The sequence below is a fragment of the Orycteropus afer genome, unplaced genomic scaffold (genome assembly GCF_000298275.1).
Source record: "Orycteropus afer afer isolate SDZICR_OR568_19922 unplaced genomic scaffold, OryAfe1.0 scaffold00257, whole genome shotgun sequence".
Classification (NCBI taxonomy): Eukaryota; Metazoa; Chordata; class Mammalia; order Tubulidentata; family Orycteropodidae; genus Orycteropus; species Orycteropus afer.
This window is the reverse complement of record NW_006921844.1, coordinates 4,789,855-4,814,685: the sequence shown is the minus strand read 5'-3', so window position 1 is coordinate 4,814,685 and position 24,831 is coordinate 4,789,855. Positions and strand designations below refer to the sequence as shown.

The 24,831-nt window shown below is 42.4% G+C and overlaps 2 protein-coding genes across 2 annotated transcripts; both read left to right on the top strand.

Moving 5' to 3' along the window:
- Positions 1-913: 913 nt before the first annotated feature.
- On the top strand, positions 914-9,368 carry THG1L (tRNA-histidine guanylyltransferase 1 like). The gene is made up of 6 exons (XM_007949929.2): positions 914-1,104; positions 2,119-2,295; positions 5,245-5,414; positions 6,205-6,293; positions 7,478-7,585; positions 9,207-9,368. The coding sequence occupies exons 1-6, from the start codon at positions 914-916 to the stop codon at positions 9,366-9,368; spliced, it is 897 nt and encodes a 298-aa protein (XP_007948120.1).
- Positions 9,369-13,281: 3,913 nt separating this feature from the next.
- Positions 13,282-24,356, top strand: LSM11 (LSM11, U7 small nuclear RNA associated). Its single transcript, XM_007949928.1, has 4 exons — positions 13,282-13,750; positions 20,986-21,125; positions 23,394-23,477; positions 23,946-24,356. The coding sequence occupies exons 1-4, from the start codon at positions 13,282-13,284 to the stop codon at positions 24,354-24,356; spliced, it is 1,104 nt and encodes a 367-aa protein (XP_007948119.1).
- Positions 24,357-24,831: the final 475 nt, after the last annotated feature.

Genomic DNA, 24,831 nt, shown 5'->3' with positions numbered 1-24,831 from the left:
CAGCACCATAATTCAAGTGCAACAATTCTTGGGTCTTCCTTACTCACTGTCCAGCTCTCATGTGCATATGAGGCCACTGAAAAGACCATGGCTTGGGTCAGGCACACTTTAGCATTCAAAGTGACATCTTTGCCCTTAAACACTTTAAAGAGATCTTTTGCAGCAGATTTGCCGAACACAATATGGTGTTTGGTTTCATGACTGCTGCTTCCGTGGGTGTTGATTGATAGTTAAGTGAAATCTTTGACAACTTCAATCTTTTCTCCCTTTGGTACAGTGATTCAGTGTACTCCTTCCATCTTCTTTTGGTTCTTCCTGCATCTTTCAGTATTTAACCATAAGAATCCTTCAATATTGCAACTCCATGCTTGAATATTTCTTCAGTTCTCTAAACCTGAGAAATGCCAAACATATTCTTCCCCTTTGATTTTCCATTTCTAGGTCTGCACATTTCATTATAATATTTTACTGTCCCCTTGAGCTGCCCTTTCCAGCCAAGTTTGAATGAAGATTGTTGTTGTTAGGTGCTGTGAATCCAGCTGGACTCAAAGCGACCCTGTGTACAACAGAAGGAAACACTGCCCACTGCCCTGTGCTGCGCCATCCTCACAATCTTTGCTATCCTTAAGCCCATGGTTTCAGCCATTGTGGCAATCCACCTTTTTCTCTGACCCTCTACTTTACCGAGCATGAAAAGAATTTTTTAAAGCTTCTAGAGGGTGATTTGTTGCAGGGCGGGAGAGAGCCGAGCAAGCGTGAGTAGTGCAACGAACAAGGAAACACCTTCTCCGTGGACTTAGATCTGTAGGAAAAGGCGAGAGAGTCGGACCTCCACCATGCCTAGAGAGGCCACCAGGAGAAAAAAGAACTTCCGGGGCAGGACTCTTTAGTCTTTTTTCTTCCGCGGTGGGGAATGTGCGCCTCCTGCAACGTTAAGGTTCGTAATTGCTTGGGTGTCACTTCTGTCATTCTGAGACGGTTCCTGAGTTTGGGGGTGACCATGGCAAAGAGCAAGTTCGAATACGTGCGGGATTTCGAGGCCGACGACACCTGCCTGGCCCACTGCTGGGTGGTAGTGCGCCTGGATGGCAGGAATTTCCATCGGTGAGTAAAGCTCAATTATGTGCTGCATGGTGCAGCAGAGCTTCCGGGGACCTCGCCTGTTACTATCGCAGCACTCGGCTGTTACTGGGGTAACGCGGCAGCCAATGAACTCGCGGCACTGAGCGTCACCCTGAGTGTTGGCTATGACAGTGCAAGGCCATTGGCTGGATACAGTAGTTAAATGGGGCACCTGGTGAGAAGCTGACCTGGGGTCCCCGTGCTAAGTTGGGCAGAGACCTGTTAGCCAGGACTTAGTGGAAAAAGTCAGTCCCGGAGGCAAAGTTTAGTTCTTCAGCCAGTTGCTCAGTTTTTTTGTCAGGTATCCTTGGGCACTGACTGACTTTTTAGTATGTGCTTATTTCGTTTCACAGAACTCAGGTGGTGCAGTGGTTAAGGCATTTGGCAGCTAACCATAGGATGGGTGGTTCGAACCCACCAGCTGCTCCACCCAGGAAAGATGAGCCTGTGGGCTCATTTACAGACTTGGAAACCCAATGAGGGTCGCTATGAGTCATCAACTGGATGGCAGTAAGTTTGGTATGGTTTGGTTTATTTCATTATCAGTAACAGGCCATACATAAGGACTGGATTCAGGGGAAAAAGGAAAAAAAGGGAGAAATGTAGCAGCAGAAAGATGGGAGCTTAGTTAAAGAAAAAAGAAGTACTGCTTTAATACTGATTTATTATTATTTAACATCTATTGAGCACTCTCTAGGAGCCTGGCCTAATTACATTTGTTATCTTCCCCTAATCTTCAGGATTACTCAATGAAGTGAATACTTTATTTCTATTTCACAGAAAAGGGAATTAAGCAGTTCTGTCTCTATTTTTTCTTTTTTCACTTCATCAAGGCAAGAAAAATCTAGAATTCCTAAGGAAATTCTATGATAGAGCTCTGTTAGTGAAATGTTTGGGTTGCCAGCACTATTACAGTATCTTGCAGCCTTTTTGGTCTATGGTGTTAATGACAAGATCTTTACTGTCCTTGACATTTTCCATCTTTCTTCCATGAAGGTTTGCTGAGAAGCACAACTTTGCAAAACCTAATGACAGTCGTGCCCTTCATCTGATGACTAAATGTGCCCAGACAGTAATGGAAGAACTGGATGATATTGTGATTGCATATGGACAGAGTGATGAGTACAGTTTTGTGTTCAAGCGGAAGAGTAATTGGTTTAAAAGAAGAGCCAGGTAATCCTCTCTATGATCTGTTGTTGTTAGGTCAAGTCGACTCCGACTCAAGCAATCCCTCTGTACAACAGAAGGAAACACTGCTCAGTTGTGGACCATCCTCACAGTCCTTGCTATATCTGAGCCCATCCTTGCAGCCACTGTGTCAGTCCATCTCACTGAGGATCTTCCCTTTTCACTGACCCTCTGCTTACTTAACCTGATACCCTTCTCCAGGGAATGACCAAAGTAGGTGAGACTAAGTCTGATTATTTTTGCTTCCAAGGAGCATTCTTCTGGAAGTCCATGGTGCTTTCCGAATTCTTCACCAACACCACAACTCAAAAGCATCAACTCTTCTTTGGTCTTCTTTATTCACTGTCCAGCTTTCACATGCATATGAGGTGACTGAAAACACTATAGCTTGGGTTAGGCGCCCCTTAGTCTTTAAAGAAATATCTTTGCTCTTTAGCATTTTAAAGTGGTCTTTTGCAGCAGATTTGCCCAGTGCAATAATGTTGTCTGATTTCTTGACTGTTGCTTCCATTGGTGTTGATTGTGGATCCAAGTAATATGAAATCTTTGACAACTTCAGTGTTTTCTCTATTTATTAAGATGCAACTTATTGGTCCAGTTGTGAGGATTTTCATTTTATGTTGAGGTATAATCCATACTGCAGACTAGTGTCTTTAATCATCAGTACTTGCTTCAGGTCATCTTCATTTCAGCAAGCAAGTTTATGTCATCTGCATATCACAGGTTGCTAATGAGTCTTCCTCTAAACCTGATGCCACGTACGTCTTCATACAGTCCAGCTTCTCAAATTATTTGCTCAGCATATGCAGATTGAATTAGTATTACTGAATTACTGAATTATTGAATTACAATTACTGGTGAAAGGATACAACCCTGACACACTCCCTTTCTGATTTTAAACCATGCAGTATCCCTTTGTTCTGTTTGAATGACAGCCTCCTAGGCTATGTACAGTTTCCTCATAAGCACAATTAAGTGTTCTAGAGTTCCCATTCTTCTCTGTGTTATCCACAATTTGTTATAACCCAGTCAAATGCTTTATGGTTAAGCTCTTTTTTCTCCCCCTCAGAATATCTTACACAAAAACAAACCCATAGCAACCCTATAGGACAGAGTAGAACTCTGCACCATAGGCTTTCCAAGGCTGTAAATCTAAGGAAGCAGACTGCCTTATCCGTCTCTACAGAGCTGCTCATGGGTCCTGATTGCGAACCTTTTGGTTAGCAGGCCAGTGCTTACACTGCTTAATCACAGCACCATCAGACCTCCTAATTTTTCTAACAATACCTAGTTTTCTGCCTATTTTAATTGAGGCTTACAGAGGACAGATGGAATTTACAATTGCAAAGTGTATGTATTGTTCCTGTTTGGACTGTTCTACTTCCTCTGATATCTGAGCATTCAGTATGCCTTTTTCTCTGATTCTTTCCCCTTACTCACCATCAACTTCTAGATTGGTCTGGTATTGAATGTTAAGACTAGAAACAGACCACAAAAATGTAATAATGATTTATAGATTGGCTTTAGCTAGTGGCAATTGCTACATGCATTGCAACATTGTTTAAACTTTATTTTCAATGGATTTTTTTTTTTAGAGCAGCTTTAGGTTTATAGAAAAACTGTAATAAGTGGAGTTCCAATATACCCCTCCTTCCTACACATCATTTCTTCTCTTAACATCTTGCATTCTTATGGTGTATTGGTTACAATTGATGAACAAATATACCTTATTATTAATTACATGTTGTATAGTCCTGTGGATTTTGAGAAATGCTTAATGTCATGTGTCTACCATTACTGTATCATACAGAATAGTTTCACTTCCAGAAAAATGCCTCACGCTCCGTCTGTTTATCCCTTTCCTCCCATCTTACCCCCTGACAACAACTGATCTTTTCACTGTCTGTATGTTGTTGTTGTTATTTGCTGTCGAGTTGGACCCAACTCATTGCACCCCTCCTTGGGTTTCTGAGGTGGTATCACTAAGGGAGTAGATTGCCCCACCTTCCTTCCGAGGAGTGGCTGGTGGGTTTGAACCACCAGGCTTCTGGTTAGCAGTCAAGTATCTTAGGCACTACTCTACCAGAGCTCCTATCTGTATAGTTTTGCTTTTTCCAAATGTCATATAGTTGCAGTCGTGCACCATGTAGCTTCTTTCACTTAGCAGTATCCATTAAAGGTTCCTCCGTGTCTTTTTGTGGTTTGATAGCTCGTTCCTTTTTATTTGTAAATAATACTCTATTGTATAGATGTACCTATGAGCCTTGGTGGTACAGTGGTTAAGCTGTTGGTTGCTAACTGAAAGGTCAGCTATTTGAACTCACCAGCCACTCTGCAGGAGAACAATAAAGCAATCTGCTTCCATAAAGATTACAGCCTAGGAAACCTTATGGGGCAGTTCTACTCTGTCCTGTAGGGTTGCTATAAGTAGGAATTGAGTCAGTGGCAGTAGGTTTTGGGTTTTTTGGTTTTGTTTTTTTTAAAATAGATACACTGCTATTCGTTTACCCATTCACCTATTAAAGGATATCTTGGTTTTGTTTAAACTTTTAATTGAAAGAATATTATCACAAAATACACAAATCTGATGTTTTATTTGGCAATATTTCAGAAACTCACAGGAAACAAATTATATAGTGGATTGGTATACCTTTTTTTAAAACAATGGTTCTCTTCCTTCTAAGACTTAAAAAAATAAAATCCTCTTGAACCATAATTTCATACGACATCCTACAGAGAAAATTCTGGTATTAGTAAATTACTTAGAACTGAAATATTAAAATGTTTTTTCTTGACGAGATGCATTTGATCTCATGACTTTCTGGGCAGTTTATGTAATCTTTCTCTTGCACCTGTAGGCCCTATCATGGTGTTGAATTAATATCATGTATTTTCTCTTTTCTTGCTTGACCCAATGTGCCTTACATTTGCAAGTAAGTTCATGACTCATGTGGCCTCCCAGTTCGCCTCCAGCTATGTGTTTTATTGGCGGTATTACTTTGAGGACCAGCCTCTTCTGTATCCCCCAGGCTTTGATGGAAGAGTTGTGTTGTATCCTACTAACCAGACCTTAAAGGACTACCTCAGCTGGCGGCAAGCAGACTGTAAGTAGCATCAAATAAATAGGTAGTTAAACCACCAATTCCATATACTATACAGTGGAGATCTGTCACAGGTTTGGCTCAAGATGTGTGTTATTTGGAATATAGTATTTAAAAAAAATTTTTTTGGTTAAAAATATTTTAAAATTTGGAAGTTATTTTTATTTTAAAAATCCTATTTTTTCCTTTTCGTTTTTAAAAAAAAAAAAAAAAAAGTTCTGGGAATACTCAGTCTGCTTTCCTACCTAGTTTGGATGGATCCCGTGCATTGGCTGCCTGCCTTACACACACGCATGCACGCACCATTGTGCTACAGTCTTTACCATTCCGTTGTTCCCTTGGGGTCACCCACTGTGCTTCACATATTTCTGTCTTACTGGCTTCAGTGGCTATGAGAGTTGTGACCCCTACCTTAACATGATAGGATGAAGTATTTGTAAGACCTACGCTTGTTTGGTGTGTTTTGATTTTTACTACAAGAACTGGAAAACAAGTTGGAATTATGTAAAACAAATAACTGGGATAGTATTTCTAAGCTTAACGTACAAATTAGCAGATCTGTATAAAGCATACAGAAATGACAGAATAAAATGGTTGATAGGAAACAATTTTTTTTTTGCTGCTTGACCCTTTCCCACATTTTCCCTTTGTATAACTTTTGGAAAATCACTAAATGTGTCTGAGATCTCTTATCTTTAAAGAAAAGAAGGGCAGGTCTCTGGTAGTCATTGAAGTGTACATATTGAATCAAGGTTCTAGATATATAAACACTACTATTTTGTTCTCCCCACAGGTCACATCAATAATCTTTATAATACAGTTTTCTGGGCACTCATACAGAAATCTGGACTAACACCAATACAAGCCCAAGGAAGACTACAGGTATAAAGATCTTCCTGCCTTAATACTTAACTAGGGACAGTTTTCTGTAGGCCCTTGCATACCATTTTGCATTCTCTTCTAGTTCTCCTGACATCTATGCTTTCAAAGTATATACTGATCATACTGATAGCAGCTCTGCTGCTTGCTTGTTCTGTAACCCTGGATGAGTTACTTCTTTGGAGCCTATATCCTCAGCTGGAAAATGGAATTAATGACATGGGCTCTACATTCCCACATGATAACAATTGACTGGAGCTAAGTATTGGCAGGCCTTTTCAGACAGAGTGCATGCTCTTTTAATGTCAGTTCCCACCAGGCCTTTTCATTCATTGCTGTTACCTGCTAGATAATTAACATTTTTTTGGATTTATGACTCCTGTATATTAAGAGTTCAGGCTCTGGGGTCAAATAACCATACTCAGATCATGCTTGTGTTTAATTTTATCCTCTCTGCCTCAGTTTCTTTATAGGTAAAATGTGGAAAATAATATTCCTACCTAATAATAGGTTTGTGGGGAGAATGAAATAACATGATGCATGTAAAATGATCCTGGCTTTTATTATTAGATAACAATGCTACTCATGGGATAACAGTAACTCTGAGATGAGATAATGTGTTGCGGTAGCTCCTGATACAATGCCTACTTCAGTATAATTACTTAGTAAATGGCTGTCTTTATTAGCTATTAATGATGAAGATTTATATATGGCAATAATAGGAATACCAGTAGATACATCTAGGCTTTAGAAGAATCAAGGTCAGATTTTGGTTATTCTTAGTAGATGAATAAAATCACCCTTCAGCAAGTTATATGATTTTTCTAAGCTTCATTTTTCTCTAAAAGGAAGCACGTAATGAAGATCCAATAAGAAAATACACATAGAGTACCTAGTACATAATAGGTGCTCAGTTATTAGTCCCTCCCACCCCATCACAGTCTTGACTTGTGAAGCCAGTTGTTTGCTATAGAAGAGAATTTTATTTAAGTTAGACATGTAATTATGATGTGAACTGCTCTTAAAGTAAAAATTTATTATTACACATAAGATACATGATAAAACTCCTTCCACTTCTTGATTTGTTTGTAGAAGCTGTGGAAATTGAGATAGAGGGTAGAATGCATAGGTAGGCTTAGGTGAGAAAGTGGACATACGAAGCTTTTATACCTGTTTTATTTTCTCAGGGAACTCTTGCAGCAGACAAGAATGAGATTTTGTTTTCAGAATTCAACGTCAACTACAATCACGAGCCCCTGATGTATAGGAAAGGGACTGTGTTGATATGGCAGAAGGTAATGCTGTTCAAATGTTAAAAATGGAGATCAGGACAGAAGAGAGCCTGCACCATCCTGGGCACAGTCTTGTCTGCTGCCTCTATGCTGATAGGAGCCTGATTATTCACATGAACTAGAACCTTTCCAAAAGAGATGGTATAGATTTTTATTTTCGATGCTCTTTTTGTCCATCAATAGGAACTTAGGGGTCTGCAGTCTCCCCTTCCTTAAGTAGAATCACAGAATTCTAGAATTAGTGCACTTATTTTTCTGTGTCAAAATGTTTCCCAGATCAAAGAGAATTTGTTTAAAAGGGTACAGTGTTGATACGAGGACTTTTGCATTCACAGAACATTTAAAACACACTTTCTCCCACACTGTATAATACCATTAAATGATCCATGAATTTATCTGATTAAGGTACCAAGAAATTTGAGGATTTTGTCACTTTCAGAAGGTTCATGAGCTTCCTCATTCACACTTACCTTAATATTCTGTAATAATTCTGTATTTAAAAAAAAAAAAAAACCCACTGCCATCGAGTCAATTCTGACTCATAGCAACCTCCATTGGGTTTCCAAGCCAGTAAACCTTTATGGAAGTAGATAGTCTAGTCCTCCTTGTGTGGAGTGGCTGGTGAGTTTGACCCACCAACCTTCTGGTTAGCAGTCAGATGCCTTAGGCACTGTGCTATCCAAGCTCCTTCAACAATTCTGTATACATTCATCTAAATCCTTAACTCTACCGGTTTTTCCTCTCTATATCAGCTCTTGAGCATTATGATTTCTCTAAGTTTATTTTCTTCTATATAGAATAGGGTTTTTTCTAAAATGAATGTTTTCCAGTATTAAGGGGTGCCTTGGTGGCGTAGTGCCTAAGGCATTTGACTGCTAACCAGAAGGCTGGTGGTTCAAACCCACCAGCCACTCCTCGGAAGGAAGGTTGGGCAATCTACTTCTGTACTGATATTGCCTCAGAAACCCAAGGAGGGGTCGCTATGAGTTGGATGCAACTTGATGGCAGTCGGTTTTAAATTATTTAGGGATCATTGGTCGTACAGTGGTTAAAGCAGTCAGCTGCTAAACAAAAGTTTGATGATTCAAACCCACCAGTTGCTCTGCAGGAGAAAGATGAGGCAGGCTGCGTCCATAAAGATTTATAACCTTGGAAACCCTATGGGGCAGTTCAGTCCATCCTATAAGGTCTCTATGAGTCAAATTAACAGTAATAGGTTTGGATTTTTTGGTTTTATAAGTTATTCATTCCACTGGCTACTTCAGCTCTTTTATTAGTATTTTCAGAACACATGTGTTCTTTGGCATGGATTTGGAAACTTAATGCAGATGGAAGAGGAGAAATGTCTTTAGTTCTATAGTTATGGCTAATGATGAACATAGAATCCCTCCTTTGTTCTTATGATCTTTCAGAATATATCAACCTAAACTTGTAAAAGTATTTTAAAATTGTAAAGAAATTCATGCATGCTGAGATGTGTAACAGCACAAATTTATTTTCAATTTTTTAGAAAATGTATATAAAGTAAAAAATATATATATAGTGTACTTTACCCATACCTCCCCCTTCTCTTCCAAACCCACTCTCCAGTTAACAGTGTCATTACTTCAACTTTTATCTGTAGGTGGATGAAGTCACGACAAAAGAAGTTAAGCTGCCAGCAGAAATGGAAGGAAGAAAGATGGCAGTGACCCGGACCAGGACCAAGCCAGTGCCTTTTCACTGCGATATCATTGGAGATGCTTTCTGGAAGAAACATCCAGAGATCCTTGATGAAGACAGTTGACCGCATGCCTTTTGATCCTGGTGTGCCTAACCCTGCAAGGCCCCCTAGTCTCTGCCTCATGTGGCCTTAGCATCCCTGCCACCCAGGAAAGAGTGCTGGGAGGGACAGGATTTGCTTTGGAAGGGAACTTGGAGGAAAGGGATGACGGGGGCGGTGGATCTTGTTCTGCTCTAAGCAGAACACCTTTTTGCACTGCTGGAACATAGTTCCTTCAGTAGAAGTGCATTTTTTAAAAAAAATTGTGGTACTATATTTATAAAGCATGAACTATTTTATGCCTTGCAGAATGAATCATTTTTAGGTTGTGGCATAAGTCTTAAAAATCTGTCAGCTCTTTTTATCAATGTTATGAGCCACAACTTTATTCTCACCCACCTGTTCTTATCTAGAAAATTGAGTGCATTAAAAATCTCTCCTTTCCCACCCATCCATTTGCATTCATCTTGGGCAGACCTGGAGATAAATATGGACTGATGCAAGATGCCACTGGATTCAGGAGTTCCAGGGAAAATACACAAAAAGCAACTCTCCACATTGGCAACTAATGAGTAGTAGTTTGGATGCCCTTCTGTACGTGTCCCAGTGGACTGATTTTGTGGGAGTGTGTTGTCCACATGATGAGCATTGTCTTCTTGCTGGGGGGGTGTTTCCAAAGCTACATCTTTCTAGGAAGAAAGAGTTTTATATATGTATATGCGTGTGTTTGTGTATAGACACATATATATATGTGTGTGTGTGTGTGTGTGTATACATATATATGAAAGCAAATGAATGACAATGAATGAACAGGGAGGGAGAAACAGCCCGTGAGTCTTTAAGAACTGATCATATCTCTGTCCTGCACCATACATTTTCAGTGTTAAAATCTGATTCAGTGGGTTGGGTTCGTCTTCCCACTGAAGATGTTAGACTTACTGAAAAAGACTGTCATGCATCCTCTATCATCAGAAAAATAATATTTGAATTCAAGAACAGAATGGTCCACACTCCCTTTGGAGTCACAGGTGGCAAGGGAATCACAATGGCTCCTGCTGTTGGGCAGCTGGAGATGGTTCAGAGCAGCAGAGGCAGCAGCAGTAACTGCCTGCCACCAAGCTGTTGGCCTCTGAAGAGAAGAGGCAATGGCGATAGGTAGTGAGAAAACTTTCATTTCCTTTTGTCCTCATTTAGGAGGAAGAAAATCATTTGGCTTGATTAAGAATTAATTAAGAGACAGCTCACATCCCAGTGCCTGGTCTCACATTGCAGAATTTACAGCCAAGAGGAAAATGTATTTTTAAAAGGGTGACGGCTGGTCTCATCCTTCACTAAATGATATCCCATCTGTCAATGCCATTTTCCCTTCCTGTCCTCCCCACTCCACATGAATAGGAGATTCGGCTCATGTTTGGTAATTGCTAAACTCTCATTAAGAAAAAAAAATAAAGGTTTCAACTCCTTTGGCCTAATTTTTTTGTCTCATACAAATGAAATATGTGACTTTTACATATGTTTTTTGTTATGTTTCTTTGCTTAAACCAGGATATCTCCCTTAAGCAAAAAAAAATTGACTTTGAATGCTTGTTTAAAATGCTGATTCCAGACTCTACCAATGAAGGTCTGGGTTTCAGTGATCAGATCTTTAACCCCAGAGGTCTGTGGTTATTGCTATACCATACTTAGGGCAGCCAGTCCTTCAACATATACTGTTTAGGCCAAATGAGGCAATAAGATAAGAGTGGATATTGTGGTGTCGTATGTTGTTACATGCTGTCAAGTTGGACCCGACTCATAGTTACCCCTCCTTGGGTTTCCGAGGTGGTATCACTACAGAAGTAGATTACCCAACCTTCCTTCCGAGGAGTGGCTGGTGGGTTTGAACCATCAGACTTCTGGTTAGCAGTCAAGTGCCTTAGGCACTATGCTACCAGGGCTCCCAGGGTAGCTATTAGGCAAATTTAAGCAATAATAAGTAATTTGTAGCATATTATATTAAAACAGGTATAGGTAAATAGGTATTAAAGTACAAATTTATAACCACCCAAGGAAATGAGCACTTTTTGTGGGTGCTGTGTGATAGCACAATTTTGCCATAAGACTTGGGAATGAGCATGAATTTCTTGAATTCTTGGCAGTTCTACAGCTTTGAATTTTTTTTTGTTGGGCAGGAGGGTTTTGGAAGTGCTATTGCTGGATGGTTTCTGTCTTTGCTGTAGGTTGTATTCACTCCAGTGTATATTTCACCGGAACCAAGCCAGTTGCCTTGAGCTGATAACAACTCATGGCGACCCCATGTGTGTCAGTAGAGTGGCTCCATGGCATGTGATCTTTTGGGAGCATATAACCAGGACTCTTTTTACCAAGGTGCCTCTGGGTAGGTTCAAACTGCCAGCCTTTAGGTTAATAGTCAAAAATATGTTTCATAGTTTTATATTAATTTTTAGCTTGACCTCTAAGGTAGAGAATTATTTTCTTTTGGGCTTCTTTTCCCAAATTTTAAACCAAATCTGTTGCCATCTAATTGATTATGACATATAGTGACCCTATAGGGCAGAGAACTGCCCTGTGTGGTTTCCAAGGCTGAAATCTTTACAGAAGAAGTCTGCCTTATGTTTCTTTTCTGTGGAGCAGCTGGTGGGTACAAACTGCTGACCTTTCAGTTAGCAGCCAAGCATTAACCACTGTGCCACCAGGATTCCGCCAAATCTTAAGGGAATCTGAAATATAAGAACAAGCAATATACTGTTAATACTAGTTGATAGCAGTAGAGGGAGTTATGGATGTGATTCGTGTGGCCCAAAGGTCACTGGAAACGTCTTGGCTCAGTGTAGAGTAGCCTATCATTTTATTATGTGAAAAGGCGGCTTTCCTGAACTGAAGCTATAAAGTAACAAGTGGTATAACCAGGTCTTGTGAATCTTCCATCATCCTGACCTCCAGTACTTGGATCCTCATTTCCTCCAGTTTCTTAGTAACGCTTAGGAAATGAGTGATAATGATTTTTTTTTAATACTAAGATCTCTCTGGTCTTGGTGCAAGTTCCATTTTGCAGAGGAGGTGAGAAATGGAGGAGTGGGATCCACCCATCCTTCATAGTTCGACTGTACACTTAACCAGTATCAGCTAACAGCGTTTATTGTGTGCTCTGTATGCAATCTCTCTTAATCCTTAGAGAATATTATAAGTACTATTCCTACCCACATATTTCAAATGAGAAAGTGAAGAGCCTGACAGGTTAAATAATTTGCTCCCAATTCGTCCAGTGGAACCGGAATTTAAATTCACATAGGCAAACCCCTGAATCGTACTCAGCGTGAAAGAAGAATGGGACATCCATTGCCCTCTTCACTCTGTTTCCCGCCAGCTCAAGCCAGAAAGGGGAGCTCTGGCAGCATAGTGCCTAAGGCACTTGACTGCTAATCAGAAGCCTGGCGGTTCAAACCCACCAGCCACTCCTGGGAAGGAAGATGGGGCAATCTACTTCCGTAGTGATACTGCCTCGGAAACCCAAGGAGGGGTCGCTATGAGCCGGGTCGCCTCGACGGCACATAACAACAACAACAAGCAAGAAAGAGGGCACAGCTCTGGAGCACATGGGAATCACCTGGGCAGATTGTTAAAATGCCGACCCAGGCTTCTCTCCCCAAAACCTAGAGTATTAATAAGTGATAATTATATAGGTGGGAAACACTGCATTAAAGTAGGTTAAGCATTAGTTGACAGCGTTTACTTGTCACCTGTGTGCTGAGAGGCGAGATAGTCCTAGCCTCTTAGTGTCTGGAATCATGGCCTGTGGGGCGGCAAAGCGCGAACTGATGCTGCCCCCCGGCGGCCGTGCTGGCGCAGTGCGACCTTGTGCCGCGGCTGCGCAGTGCCGCCCTCTGGTGGCTCCGCTCCTTCTTCCCATCGGCCTCTGCTTGCCGGCCTTTCAAACATGGAGGAGCGGGAGCGGGGGGCGAGGTCGGTTCGCGCCGAGAGTCCGGCGCGCCCGCTTAGCCCGCGGCTGGATGTCAGTTCTGACAGCTTCGACCCGCTGCTGGCCCTGTACTCGCCCCGCCTGCCGCCCATCCCCTACCCGAACGCACCGTGCTTCAACAACTTGGCCGAGTACGAGAGCTTCCTGAAGACCGGGTGCAGGGCGGGCGGGCGCGGACGGGCGCGGGGCGCGGCCGCAGGCTCGGGGGGCCCCGCCGGCTCCAGTCTCCCCGCCGTCCCCGCTGCTTCCGGGTCCATGGGCAGGACCCGCCGCCGCCGAAATGCGCCCACCCCGGACCCCGAACGTATCCAGCGCCTCCGCCGCCTTATGGTGGCCAAGGAAGAAGAGGACGGGGCCGCCGGGGCTCCCCGGCGGGGTCGCGGTCGGAGCCAGAAGGCGCCGCGCAATGTGCTCACGCGTATGCCCTGTGAGTCGGACAGGCGGGACGGGTGCAGAGGATCCGGCTGTCCGCGGGGTGGTGGCCGAGGGGACGTCTGCGCGGTCATTTGGGCTTTGGTGAGGGTCTGCAGGTATTAGGGGGAGGGCTTTGGTGAAGGTTTGCAGAGGTAATCAGCAACCATGGGGAAGATCTGCTTGAAGAATGTAGGTAATGGGGCTTGGTGGGGAGGGTCGCTGTGAATGGAGAAATGAGGGGACAGTGGTAAGGCTGGAGAGAAAATGAGCTACGGGGAGGGTCTGCAGAGGTAATCGGGGAACATGGAAATGTCCATAGGGTGTTGAGGAGCCTGCGGAGAGGGTCCGCAGACGTGATGAAGGACCTGGAGAGATGGTGGAGCCAGGGAAAGAATGTAGGGGGCTCCATGGGGAGGGACTGCAGAGATAAGAGGTCTTGGGGATTGCAGATAGAGGTAATGGGGGGAGGCACAGGAGAAGTTGTGGGTGAAGGAATAGCCAATATTGGGGGGAGAGTGTATTGTATGGTTACATTTGAGGGTGATCAGATGGATTGTGGAGAGATCCGTCCAGATAGCACAAGGGACATAACTCCATAACCCCTTCACATGGTGCTGTAAGCGGGAGGTACATAAGTGTATCTTGAGACACTGTGCTCATATTACTAAATCATAAGTACTGGAATGCAGCAGACACAAAATGCCACTAAAACACAGACACAGTTTTACAGCCACTGTGCCTGTCTGGGTGCAGGACAATGTCTGTCAGGCTTATATTACCTACCATTGTGCAGGTTATGTTAAGTTCTGAAGGTGTTAACTGGCACAAGGGAATTTCAGGAGCCTGTTAATACATCCTTAGTGTAAAGCTGTAAACAGCAGAGATTGCTAATATGTGAGTTAGGTTTTGTTTAAATGGAATAAAAACAGCCCAGGGTTATATCTTTTGTCATCTGGCAAGCAATTCTGACATCTGCCCTGTGAATACAATGACCTACTTAGCCATTCAAAGTATCTGTATCCTGATAGCTAAATTGTTACATTATTAAATCACTGCTTTTGAAGGAGGGTATGTTAAACAAGAGAAGGTGTTAGTTGGTTCCTAGAAATTGTGTTATTAAGAGAGAGACATCCTGAAAAGCTGAGGTTCTGTGTGGAGACCTGTCAGATGGCTCACAGCGCTGCACCCGGAGCATCCCTCGCCGCTCCAGCTGGGATTTATCCTAGCTTGCTTGCCCAGCAGTAATACAAAGTGAGAGAATACATGCTATTTTGCCTTTGTCTTTTGCTACTCTCAAATAGTGGAAAGGCACTTCTCAGATTGTAAATTTATTTTCATTTTGCCAATTCTTATTGCTTTGCTGCTGGGATCATCAAGAGAAAGAAATGTTTATATGTGGTGGTTTGCCCTGGTGGTGTAATGATTAAAGTGCTGAGCACTAACTGAAGGGTGTGCAGTTTGAACCCACCAGCCAGCCATTTAACCCACTAGCCCTTCTGTGGGAGAAAGAGATGGCAGTCTGCTTCCGTAAAGATGATAACTTTGGAAACTCTATGGGGCACATCCACTCTGCCCTACAGGGTTGCTTTGAGTTGAAATCAACTTGAGGGCGTCAGGTATGGGGCACTTTGCTGTATTGGTATGATGGTGAGTATGGACACTAGCTTTGTCAATTTTCCATGATTAAATATAAGCCTGGAGTCAAGATCTCAGAAAATGTGTCCTGGGTGCTGAACATTTTAATTATGCCACTGGAGACAGGTGCACATTATAGAAATGGGTAGACATGACAGAGTTGATGACTTTCAGAAAGCATGAAAATGGCAGCATCATGGGTGAGGATTAGATCTATTCAAGAAAGAGTTCTTGTTCTAGCTTTAAGTCTGGAAGCTAAGGAAGGACATGGGTGAGGTTAATACTAATTTTTTAAAAAATCAGGCTTATGGAGTTGTAATTTATATGTAGCAAAATTCATCCTTTGTAAGTGGGATCTGACAAATATTATAGAGGCATGAAATCACCACTACAATCCAGATATAGAACATTTCCATCACCCCAAAAAAGTTAACTCTTGTCTCTTTCTAAGCTGTTGTTGTTAGGTGCCATCAAGTCGGCTCTGACCTATAGCAACCTTATGCACAACAGAATGAAACACTGCCCATTCCTGTGCCATCCTCACAATCGTTGCCATGCTTGAGCCCATCTTCACAGCCATCATGTCAGTCCATCTCATTAAGGGTCTTCCCCTTTTTCGCACACCCTCTGCTCTACCAAGCGTGATATTCTTCTCCAGGGGCTGGTCCCTTCTAACAACATGACCAAAGTACAAGAGATGAAGTCAGGCCAGTCTCCCTCTTAAGGAGCATTCTGGCTGTACTTCCTCCAAGACAGATTTGTTTCTTCTGGCAGTCTGTGGTGTATTCAGTATTCTTCACCAATACCAGGGTTCAAGCCCATCAGTTCTTCTGTGGTGTTCTTTATTCATTGTCCAGCTTTCACATGCATATGAGGCTATTGAAAATATCATGGATTGGGTTTGGGGCACCTTAGTCTTCTAAGTGACATCTTTGCTCTTTAATGCTTTAAAAAGATCTTTTGCAGCATATTTGCCTAATGCAGTACCTCATTTGATTTCTTGACTGCTGCTCCCATGGGTGTTGATTGTGGATCCAAGTAAAATGAAATCCTTGACAACTTTAATCTTTTCTCTATTTATCATGATGTTGCTTATTGGTCCAGTTGTGAAGATTTTTGTTTTCTTCCTGTTGAGGTGTTATCCATACTGAGGCTATAGTCTTTGATCTTCATCAATAAGAGCTTCATGTTCTCTTCACTTTCAGCAAGCAAGGTTGTGTCACCTGCATATTGCAGATTGTAAATGAGTCTTCCTCCAATCCCAATGCCATGTTCTTCTTCATGTAGTCCAGCTTCTTGGATCATTTACCTTTGTAAGTAGGATAATGTTATTTTATTGTTACTAATTATAGCTACTGACATGGAGCACTTCTGTGCATTGTATCTCATTTTATCCTTACCAGAACCAGTACCGGTTGCCATTGAGTCAATTTTGACTCGTGATGACCCCATGTGTGTCAGAGGAGAACTGTGCTTCATAGATTTTCTTTGGCTGGTCTTTCAGAAGTTGATTGCCAGGCCTTTCTTCTGAGGCATCTCTGGGCTGACTTAAACTGCCAACCATTGATTTAGCAGCCAGGTATGTTAACCATTTGAACTGCCCTTACAACAACAAAAATAACACACTGCCGTTGAGTCGGACCCGACTCATAGTGACCCCTCCTCAGGTTTCCAAGGCAGTATCGCTACAGAAGTAGATGGCCCAACCTTCCTTCCAAGGAGTGGTTGGTGGGTTTGAACCACCAGCCTTCTGGTTAGCAGTCAATATCTTAGGCACTATACCACCAGAGCTCCCTGAACTGCCCTTAGGTGCTGCTTTATAGATGAGGGATCTGAGGTGCATTGAGCTTAACTATTTGCCCAGGCCCAGGGTCACATAGCCGGTGTTGCAGCTGACATGTAATCCTGGGTTTATCTAACTCCAAGCTCTATGTGTAAATCCCAGTATTTCATTGTTGGTTACGATGACCCTTAACTACACATAGCCAGTGTTGCAGCTGACATGTAATCCTGGGTTTATCTAACTCCAAGCCCTATGTGCTTAATCTTTATGCTAGTCTCAGGGAGGAAAGAGGAGAGTAAATCCTAGTATTTCATTGCTAGTTATGATGACCTAAAAGTTGTGTTCAATGATTGACTTAACACTGCTCATAAGACATATCCAGATATTTGTATACGTGTGTGCAAGGGGATGCACATACACAAACACACCCTAATATACCGGTGGTTCAAAGGATGTTAAAATAGAAGAAGGATAGATGATAAAGGTCAGCCCAAGGTTCTCATGTTCCGTTCTGTAAAAATTGCCATCATGGCATCTGACCTCCTTTAACTTCATAAGGAGGAGTATCAAGATCAACATCAGCCCTAGGCGAATTCCTGTGAAGTGGAGTGCCTGCCTCCTCTCTCTAGTCTTTTTACCAATTCTGCCACCAGCTGTCCCTCCCATAGCACTCTTTACTTCTCTGCTGGGCTTGATAATTTGTTGCAGTGGCCACACAGAACTCACAGACCATACTCGCACTTACCGGGTTTATTAAGGAAAGTAACAAGTTACAATTTAGGACCAGGATCAGGAACCATGTAAGCAAAGTCTCCTTTCACTGTCAGGCTCTCTCAGCTCCTCTGGGTATGCAGAGCTCCTTCAGGACAGGGCTTCTATCTCAGTCCTTGGCCCCAGTTGGCCTGGCCTCTGCCCTAGTCAGTCAAGTATTAAAAAACACTTTAGCTCCACCAAGGCCAGAGGCACCCCACTCTGGCAGCCAAGCCGCCTGCTCGAAGTCTCTCAGCTCTCTGCTCTTTGGATCATCACGCCCACTGTAGCCACCTGTTCCATGAGCTGTGAAGCAAAGCCTACTGTGCCATCTCTTGCTGGTCTCTTGGTTCTTCTGCTGCCATTTATGTGCCACTACTTGTCACCATCTTGAGCCATCTCAGGTATCACAGTTTGCTCTGTCTCCTGGGTCTAGGATATTCTCAATACAGGGACCCCGGGTCCATAGGACACATTCTGCTGCTGAATCTCCTTTCCTTATGGTAGCAAGGTCTCCTCTTTCCCACCTCTGGCATGGCTCATTTTAAGCCTAGCAGGATGGTAAAACTGACCAATCCTCTCATGGGTTTCCATATACCTTATGTGCATGGTCCTACCCCTACAAGGGTGCCATACACTTTATTTGCACTGTTAGCATGCTGTCTAATCCCCTCGGTGGGCTATAGCACCTTGTTTGCATAGTCCCACCCAACCATTGTGTAGGAGCTACAAGACCATGCATGGCTAAAAGGGCCACCATATTAAGTAATTCATTGCACTGCACTTTCCCAGGTCACTGTTTCTATCACTTTGTCTCCTACTATGCCTTCTTGCAGATTTTTCAATCAAACATAAGCTCCTCCTTATCATTAGACAAGTCACTTTTTTCTTAATCCAAGAGTATTTTATTAATTTATTGTGGCCACCATTCATAAGCCAACACAGGAATTTCATATACTTTGCTTGCTTGATAAGGAGATCAAGAGGAACCAACTTAATTATCCAAAATAAAGTACAAGACTCTTTTATGCCTGGAAACAAAACAAAACAAAAACAAGACTCTTTTATGCCTGGAAGGATTTGTTGGTTTGTTTACTATTAATGACATATGCTTTCTAAAGAATTTTGCTTTGCAAACTTAAGAGAGGCTGAGACTGTGTAAGCATGAGTATGAGTGTGTTTTGATTATCTAGTGCCACTCTGACAGGAATATACCACAAGTGGGATGGCCTTAAACAGGAGTTTATTCTCTTACAGTTTGGAGGCTTTAAGTCCAAGTTCAAAGTGCCAGACTCTCAGGCTGGGTGAAAGCCCCTCAACCTTGAGCTTCAGCTCTGCCTCCTGTTCCTGGCCCACTGAAGCTAGAGGCTTTTCTTCACTCAGACAGCTGCTGGCTGCTGAGACTGACAGGCCCAAAGTTGACAAGTAAAAAGGCCCAGTCCCAATGCTATCAAACCACACAGCAGGCCATTAATTCAAGTCCATTGAAATTCCCGAGGTTGGCAGAGCACGGCAGCCTGCTGAACAACGACATGCTACATGCAGGGTTCAAATGTGCCATAAGCTAGAGACCATTCCCAAAGCTGTTTCTTATATATGGGAAGCAGACCACACCCCCAAAGCAGCTACTCAGCTGCTCCAGTAGATTCCACCATGGAGTTAATTACCAGTCTCACCATGGGAAATAACTACACTCAGCAGCCCAGCCACTCAACCAGGCCCAACCAAGTTAACACACAAACTTTACTGCAGAGTGAGTGACTGTGTATGTGTGTGGTTTTCTTTTGGGAGATTTTATATGATATAGCTAGCATACTGTGAGAGCTAAGTCAACAACAACAAAACAAAACCTACCAACCCACTGCCATCAAGTTGATTCTGACCCATAGTGACCCCCATTGGGTTTCCAAGGTGGTAAATCTTTAGGGAAGGTAAATCTTTAGGAAGAAGAAGTAGAATGACTGGTGGGTTTGAACTGCCAACCTTCTGGTTAGCAGTCACATGCCTTAGGCACTGTGCCGCCAAAGATCCTTAGCTAAGTCAACATGAAATAGTGAAAAATTAAATTCATGTCTGCTCCCAAACTCTGATTAAAGAATGTTTAGTAAAAGCTGAAGTTCATCATGCCAGTGTGCTTCCTGTGCATCCTGCTGCTCTTTTTACATGGTGCTCTTAGCAATCTTATAAGGAACCCTGGTGGTACAGTGGTTGAAGCACTCGGTTGTAAACTGGAAAGTCAGTGGTTCAAACCCACCAATCGCTCTGAGGAAGAAAGATGTGGCAGTCCACTTCCATAAAGATTTACAGCCTCAGAAACCCTGTGAGGCAGTTCTACTTTGTCCTGTAGGGTTGCTCTGAGTTGGATTCGACTTGGGCTTGGTTTAGTGTTGGGTATTAGCAATCTCATAGGAGCCTGGTGTGCTGCAGTTGCCTTCCATGCCATGAAGTCTTGGAATACAGCCAGTCCTTTTCCTTTCGGTGGACAGATGATGTATATGGAAACACACCCACAGAGCTTATGCATGGACTAGCCCAGATTGGTGGGGCCAAAACCATTCTTTTGGAGGATGGTATGTGTTTCAGGGCAGATGTCTTGCAATTTGTTTCTTTTAAACATACGAGCAAGGTTTTTGCTTCTTAGGAAGGCTCAAGCTGGATGTGTGATTCATGAGAATTATGCAGGAAAAAAGTTATCTTAAGAAGGCACAGAACTGGGAAGAATCTAGCTGCTGATGTATGCATTTAATGTAGTCATATTTCTTTTTTCCCGAAGTTTTTAAATGATAGTGCAACTTAGAATCAATGACATCATAGAATAAAGGATATACAGGTACTGCCACATTTGGATATTACCCATATGTAGAATTTATCTACATTCTGTTGGAATGTTGTCTCGTTTCTGTGTATGTTGCTTGTAACTACTAACCATGTTTCCCATTGGGCCTTCCCATTCCAGTAGTGAGGTTATCTCTGCATTGTGCTGCCGTGTGCTGCTGTAGATGGTTGGATGACCTTGGTTGATAACTCTAAGAGTGAGGGCAGACCTCTTTGCTATACTGACTGTTCTTCTCTTGTTTCAGTGCATGAGGGCAGCCCTCTGGGTGAGCTCCATCGTTGTATCCAGGAGGGAGTGAAGGTGAACGTTCATATCCGCACTTTCAAGGGACTTCGGGGTGTCTGTACAGGTTTCCTCGTTGCATTTGACAAATTCTGGAATATGGTAATTACTTTCTCCAGGAGCTGGAGAACCTCTTCAAGATTAAATCTTTTCCCTATCTAAAGAATCTCAGTAACCTTGTTCAGCAGAACCTAGAGAATAACTTCACAGAACCAGAATCTGTTTGTTCTATTGGGCAACAAAAGGTTCTCTTTACTGCTTCCTTTACCTTAAAGCAGAGCTCTAGTGGCATAGTGCCTAAGGCATTTGACTGCTAACCAGAAGGCTGGCAGTTCAAACCCACCAGCCACTCCTCGGAAGGAAGACTGGGCAGTCTACTTCCATAGTAATACTGCCTCAGAAACCCAAGGAGGGGTGGCTGTGAGTCGAAATCAGCTCAACAGCAGTAAGTTTGTTTTTTTCTTTTTGGTTTTACCTTAAAGCAGTGATTCTCAACCAGTGCAACTTTGCCCCTCCCCTCCCCTGGGGGACATTTACAGTGTTAGGAGACATTTTGATTGTCATGATTTGGGGTTTAGGGGGCACTACTGGCATCTAGTGGGTAGAGGCCCAGGATGCTACTAAACAAAATACAATATAAAACAATGTTCTACTCCGAAATCTGTCATTAATGCCAAGGTTGAAAAGCACAGTTTCAAGGAATAATTATTTATGTCATCTGTTTATTAATTTTATATGATTTCTTGCCAATCATTCTTTGATTCATTTAAAAATATTTATTGATACTGACTTTGGCTGCACTCTGTGCTAAATACGGAAGTTTCAGAAAGGAGTGAAATGTGATTCCCCTCATCAAGGACTGTTCGTTCAACAATATTTGGGAAGATAGGTGGTGATAGGGATGAAGCAGACATGTTAATAAAAGGCATTGTGCATGGTGTTTCCTTATGAAGGAGGGTGTTGTGCACTCCTGGCCTTCTAAAGGTTTGCTTTCTGATTACCAGACAATTGTAAGAGAGAAGGGACAGATTATAGCACAGCTATAATATTAGGCAATTAAAATAGGATCTACAAGGGCTTTCTAGTATTTCTTTTCCATATGACCTCCAGTTTTTCATTTCCCTGTGCTTTATCCCCCTAACGGTAGCTCATTGAACCTTTGCTATGTACCAGATACTGTATTAATGGCTTTGTGTGTATTATCTGAATGGATGAGTTATAGCTACAATTGCTGCTCCACTTTAAAAATGAAATTGAGGCTAGAGATATTGGAAGATTGGTCTCAGATCATACTGTTACTAAGTAGAAGTACCAGGACTTTATCCTGGCTCTTTCTGACTCCAAAGACCATGTTCTCAACCATTATTGAAGCAAAAGAGCTGGATTTGAATCCTAGATTTACCATTTGTTAAATCTGTTTAACTCTAGGCAAGGTAATTTCTCTGAGCCTCAGTTTTTTCATCTTTAAAATGTAGAAAAAATTATAATTTTAGTTTGAAAGGGAATGGACATAAAAGAATACAATTTGATGAAAGTGGTGGTAATAATAATAATATTGTAACTTTACATTTGCAGGGTACTTTACAACTTTCCACATAATTTTTCCTTCATGTTCTCACTTGATCCTAACAGCTTCCTTTGAGGTGGATCTCTAATAGATAGGAACTCACCAGTAATTCTGTGCATAATTCCCAGTTACTTTCTCTTAGTTGCTATCTTAGACATAAAACTGAGGAGGGAAGAGGAGCAGTGGAGTAGTGTTTTTTAAAGTATGGTCTAAGGCTGTCCATAATCTCAATCACCGGGTTAAAACCAAAGGCTCCAAGACCTGCTGAATCAGAATCTCTAGAATAGCCTTGGAATTTGCATTTTGTAAGCTTCCTGAATATTTATGCACAGACTTACGAATCTTTACCACACAATTCTGGAATCCTGGGGTGGCACAAGCGGTAAGCATATAGCTGCTAACCAAAAGGTTAGCAGTGGAAGCTTATCCAGAGGACTGGTGGTCTGCTTCCAGAAGGTCACGCCCTGTGGAGAACAGTCTACTCAGAAAGACACGAGGTTACCATAAGTCAACTAGACCCAACAGCAGCTCGTACCATGCAGTTGTAAAAGCCCTTTACCATGGCAGAAATCTGTCTCTTGGAAGCAGCTTGGCAGTCCTACTTGGGAGGATGCCAAGTGGTACCGTTTTCTTCTGCCCAAGTCACCTGCCCTGAGTCACTTACTAAGTGTAGTTCTGCTACAATTAGCTGTTATTATGCCTTTTTTTTTTACTTTTCCTTTCTTTAATCTAAAAAGCCCTAAAAATATTTTTAATTCTGCCTTTCTTTTTTTTTTTTTTTTTTGCTTTGGCTGTTCCTCTAGGCACTTACTGATGTGGATGAGACGTACCGAAAACCCGTTCTGGGCAAAGCATATGAACGGGATTCTTCACTGACTCTTACTAGGGTAGGCAGTTTCTTCTGACTTACTGATTATCCACATGCTTTCAGGCTTAGGAATTAAGATTATTGAGCCCAGAGACCTGAATTCTTAGAGGGGAAAGCCCTTATGCTGAAGACAAGGTATGCCCATTCTAACGTCTTCATTCTTTTCTCTTGTTATACTTCCAGCATGAGACCACAAATGAGTCTATGCATCTAACCTGTGTGTTGTCTAACCAACAACTTAGCTCTTACAAGGCTTAAAAGTTGTTCAGCTTTATGCAACAGAAATAAACAGGTGGCTTTTCTCTTGACACATTTATTGATTTATCTGAGTTATAGCTCCAAATAGAAAATTCATTACTAACTTTTTTAAAATTGCAAAGTAGGGAGACCACAGAGAATAATTAAGAATCTAGACTTTTCCTGTATATTGAAAGAGGGCTGTCAAACATTAAAGAGAAGGCTGATGTTTATATTGCTTTCCTTATAGCTGTTTGATAGACTAAAACTTCAAGATTCCTCCAAGAAGGAAGCAGATTCTAAATCTGCAGTTGAAGATTCTACTCTGTCCAGATACTCCCAGACATCCACTTGGAAGGTGGCGTCAGTGTGGGGAAGAGGAGACACCGATCGAGGGTCACGCAAGCGTTCCCGCTCCATCCCTTCTTCCCTTCAGGCATCAGGAAGGGAGGAATCCAGGTCAGAGCTATCAGGGAGAACTACACGGACAGAAGAGTCCAGTCCTGGAGGAACCTTTTCCAGGGCTACCACCCTTTCCAGGGGCCAGCCCCGTAAGAAAAAGCAAAAGCCCAAAGTGGATTACCAGCAGGTGTTCACTCGACACATTAATCAGATTTTCATTCGAGGTGAGAATGTCCTGCTCGTTCATCTTGCACAGTGACTAGTGAGCTTAGCCTCACTGGCGCTTTGGTTTTTAGAAGTAAAATGCATGAATTGCTGCTATGCTGTATCCTAGTGTCCACTGAGACTCTGAGCTAGAACAAGTCCCTCTGGTTCTGCATGTGCAGAGGACCTGGGCCAGGCCCTTTGGGAGATGAGCCCCCATGAGGAGGGGACAGGCCTTTGGAGGATGTGTGCTTACATTGATACCAAGGCAAAGCCACATATAGGTACATCCATCTGATTGGGTTTTGTGGCCTAATTTAGACACTCAAAACAAATCAAATCTGAGCTCTTCCACTTGAAGTAGGGGTTATGAATTGAATTCACTCCTCAGAGACTAGCATTTGAAAAAAAAAATTAAAAACAGTTATCTCAGTTCTGAATGCTAGTGCTCTGAGTACTCACAAAGTTGATTCTGTGAGTAACTGTGTAAATTGCCTTGGAGCCCTACACTCACATCTTGTATCTGACCT

Bases quoted from the DNA above. Each gene is read 5' to 3' on its own strand.
- THG1L (XM_007949929.2), top strand. From the start codon at position 914: ATGTGCGCCTCCTGCAACGTTAAGGTTCGTAATTGCTTGGGTGTCACT. The intron at 2,296-5,244 runs GTAATCCTCTCT...TACATTTGCAAG, and splicing joins TGGTTTAAAAGAAGAGCCAG to TAAGTTCATGACTCATGTGG. The intron at 6,294-7,477 runs GTATAAAGATCT...TTATTTTCTCAG, and splicing joins AAGCCCAAGGAAGACTACAG to GGAACTCTTGCAGCAGACAA.
- LSM11 (XM_007949928.1), top strand. From the start codon at position 13,282: ATGGAGGAGCGGGAGCGGGGGGCGAGGTCGGTTCGCGCCGAGAGTCCG. The intron at 21,126-23,393 runs GTAATTACTTTC...CTGTTCCTCTAG, and splicing joins TTGACAAATTCTGGAATATG to GCACTTACTGATGTGGATGA. The intron at 23,478-23,945 runs GTAGGCAGTTTC...CTTTCCTTATAG, and splicing joins CTTCACTGACTCTTACTAGG to CTGTTTGATAGACTAAAACT.